Source organism: Colobus angolensis, unplaced genomic scaffold (assembly GCF_000951035.1).
Source record: "Colobus angolensis palliatus isolate OR3802 unplaced genomic scaffold, Cang.pa_1.0 Scaffold6, whole genome shotgun sequence".
Classification (NCBI taxonomy): Eukaryota; Metazoa; Chordata; class Mammalia; order Primates; family Cercopithecidae; genus Colobus; species Colobus angolensis.
This window is the reverse complement of record NW_012119598.1, coordinates 12,536,597-12,539,053: the sequence shown is the minus strand read 5'-3', so window position 1 is coordinate 12,539,053 and position 2,457 is coordinate 12,536,597. Positions and strand designations below refer to the sequence as shown.

Below are 2,457 nucleotides of genomic sequence, written 5' to 3'. Positions count from 1 at the left end.
GGAAGGAAGGAAGGAAGGAAGGAAGGAAGGAAGGAAGGGGAAGGGAAGGAAGGAAAGAAGGAAGGGACAGAAAGAAAAGAAACCGTTGGAACTGCTCCCTGGGGGATCAAAGGTTGTTGCAGACTTTCTAGAATCTCAGAGACCTCAGGAGCAAAATTACAACACACTTTTCCTTTCTACTGTTCATGCCCTAAGCACACCCATGATCTGGTTTATCAACCTGCTCCTCCTTTTCTCAAGAGATAAGGTTGCAACTTCCTTGTTATATGCAAGTGAAAAGAAAAGAGAATACAGCGTGGCAGTATTTTGTTAGATTTTCCTACTATTTCATGATTACTTCATTTAACCATGCCCCTGCCCAGGGCCCTAGTCAAACGGCACAATGTGCAGCTCTTGCATTGATTGCTACCTGCCGTTCTCATGCCCACATGTTGTATTTTATGCAAATCTACAGATTATCTATCATTATCTAAATGCAGGCATCTGAAAAACAGCAGTAATCCTGTCTCTGAAGTTTATCAGGAAAGGAGCTTAAAACAGAACCAAATTCAGCCGATGTTGGAACTCTCAGTCCCAGAGGGGTGTGGTTTATAGCTCACCCGGCTGCTGTTGGACTTCAGCTGTGACCCACAGAAGGACGCCAGAAACTACTGAAGACATTCACCGTGCGCCGGTCAGCACTAGCCATGACGAAGACCTCTACATGCATATACCACTTCCTTGTTCTGAGCTGGTATACTTTCCTCAATTATTACATCTCACAGGAAGGAAAAGACGAGGTGAAACCCAAAATCTTTGCAAATGGTGCAAGGTGGAAATACATGACGCTGCTTAATCTGGTAAGTCCATATGGCCGTACCAGGAACCGATCCATTTCTCTAGAATATCAGTGCTGCTACACATCACATCTTTGGATTTGATTAAATACACAATCTTGTTATTTGTCTTCCTTCTTCACCATTCGTGAGTTTTGGGTTTTTCGTTTACTTAACAATTTACTCTGATAAACCCAGTTTGGAAATTATCTATAGTTACATTTCTGTGCTTTCTCATTGTTAAATGCTCTCTTGAAGAAAAAAAAAAAAAAATCTCATCTTGGAGCTTTTTTCAGATGTGCTCAAAATTGGGGACCATGCTAATGGTTTCACCGTGGGATTAACCACAAATTCAGGAGGCATTTTGAACTTTGCTTGGGGAAGTCTGTGAAGAGAAGGCAGAGTGGCGTATGTTGTGTAGGAAGTGTAATTTCCAATGAAGGAATAATGCCATTTTACAGCACACACAGACTAACAGATTTATCTAAGAAAAGCAAACACATTTTGCCATGTTCAGCTCCCACCTCAATTTTTTATAGGTTCAGGCTCCATCTTAAAGGACAAATCACCCAACCGAATGGCAAATACACATTTTCAACTATTTAAAAACCAAGCTTATGACTTAATCCTTTCTTGTCTTCCTAACCCGGCTGACTGCATTCTGATGAAGTGTGAATGAATGGGAGAAAAGCAGATTACAAAAAATATTTGAGGAATATGAAAAAAAAAAAAATACTTTTAAAGTTAAAAACTAAGAATGGGGAATCATTTGGGGATGTGAATTAATATTTGAGGTTTTTGACTAAAATCTTGGGTGTCACATAAACATCTGTTTTCAGAATCATAATCCTCATTTGACAAGCGGAGAATGTATGCGGTCAGAAACTGTGACACTCTGAAATGCTAAGGAGGTGGAAATGGAGAGAGTTAAAATCAAAGAGGCCCGAAGGGGCTGCTTCCTCCTCACTGGTTGGTTAGTGGCCTCTTGATTTTGGCCTGAAAAATTGGAACCCTGAACACAACTCTAGTGTGTTTGAATATTTCAAGGTGACTGCCTGTTTCAATCATGGAATTTTATGGGAAAAAAAAAAAAAAAAACCAGAAACAAAACAAAAAATGTTTTTTGTAGAACTAGGAGTACCACAGTAAACAACAACAATAACAAAAAACCACACACACACCCTTAAGTTTTGTGTCTCTATTGGCTTTCGGTGAAAACAGTCAACTAGAAGAGACATGTGTCTTAGTCAGGACTGACTTTCTCATCAAATCCAATTCCAGCATGAATGTCCTGCCTCACACTATGTGCAGCTAAGAATAGATTTATCACCACACTCATTAACTGGCTCCCTTACTTCTTTGCGCGCACACACACACACACATACACAACTGATTCTGACTTTTTTTTTGGTTTTGTTTTTTTAAGATGGAGTCTTGCTCTGTCACCCAGGCTGGAGTGCAGTGATGCAATGTTGGCTTACTGCAAGCTCTGCCTCCCGGGTTCACACCATTCTCCTGCCTCAGCCTCCCAAGTAGCTGAGACTACAGGCGCCTGCCACCACGCCTAGCTAATTTTTTTTTTTTTTTTTAGTAGAGACGGGGTTTCACCGTGTTAGCCAGGATGGTCTTGATCTCCTGACCT

The 2,457-nt window shown here is 40.8% G+C and overlaps 1 protein-coding gene across 2 annotated transcripts in view; it reads left to right on the top strand.

The window, feature by feature from the left end:
• Positions 1-274: 274 nt before the first annotated feature.
• Positions 275-2,457, top strand: part of ADTRP (androgen-dependent TFPI-regulating protein) — a 65,690-nt gene continuing 63,507 nt past the window's right edge. Inside the window, exon 1 of one of the 2 annotated variants that reach the window (XM_011962693.1) lies at positions 275-839. In XM_011962693.1, the coding sequence (XP_011818083.1) occupies positions 687-839 (153 nt within the window). In that variant the 5' untranslated portion in view covers positions 275-686. The remainder of the gene's footprint in view (positions 840-2,457) is intronic. The other variant, XM_011962692.1, reaches the window with a different exon arrangement.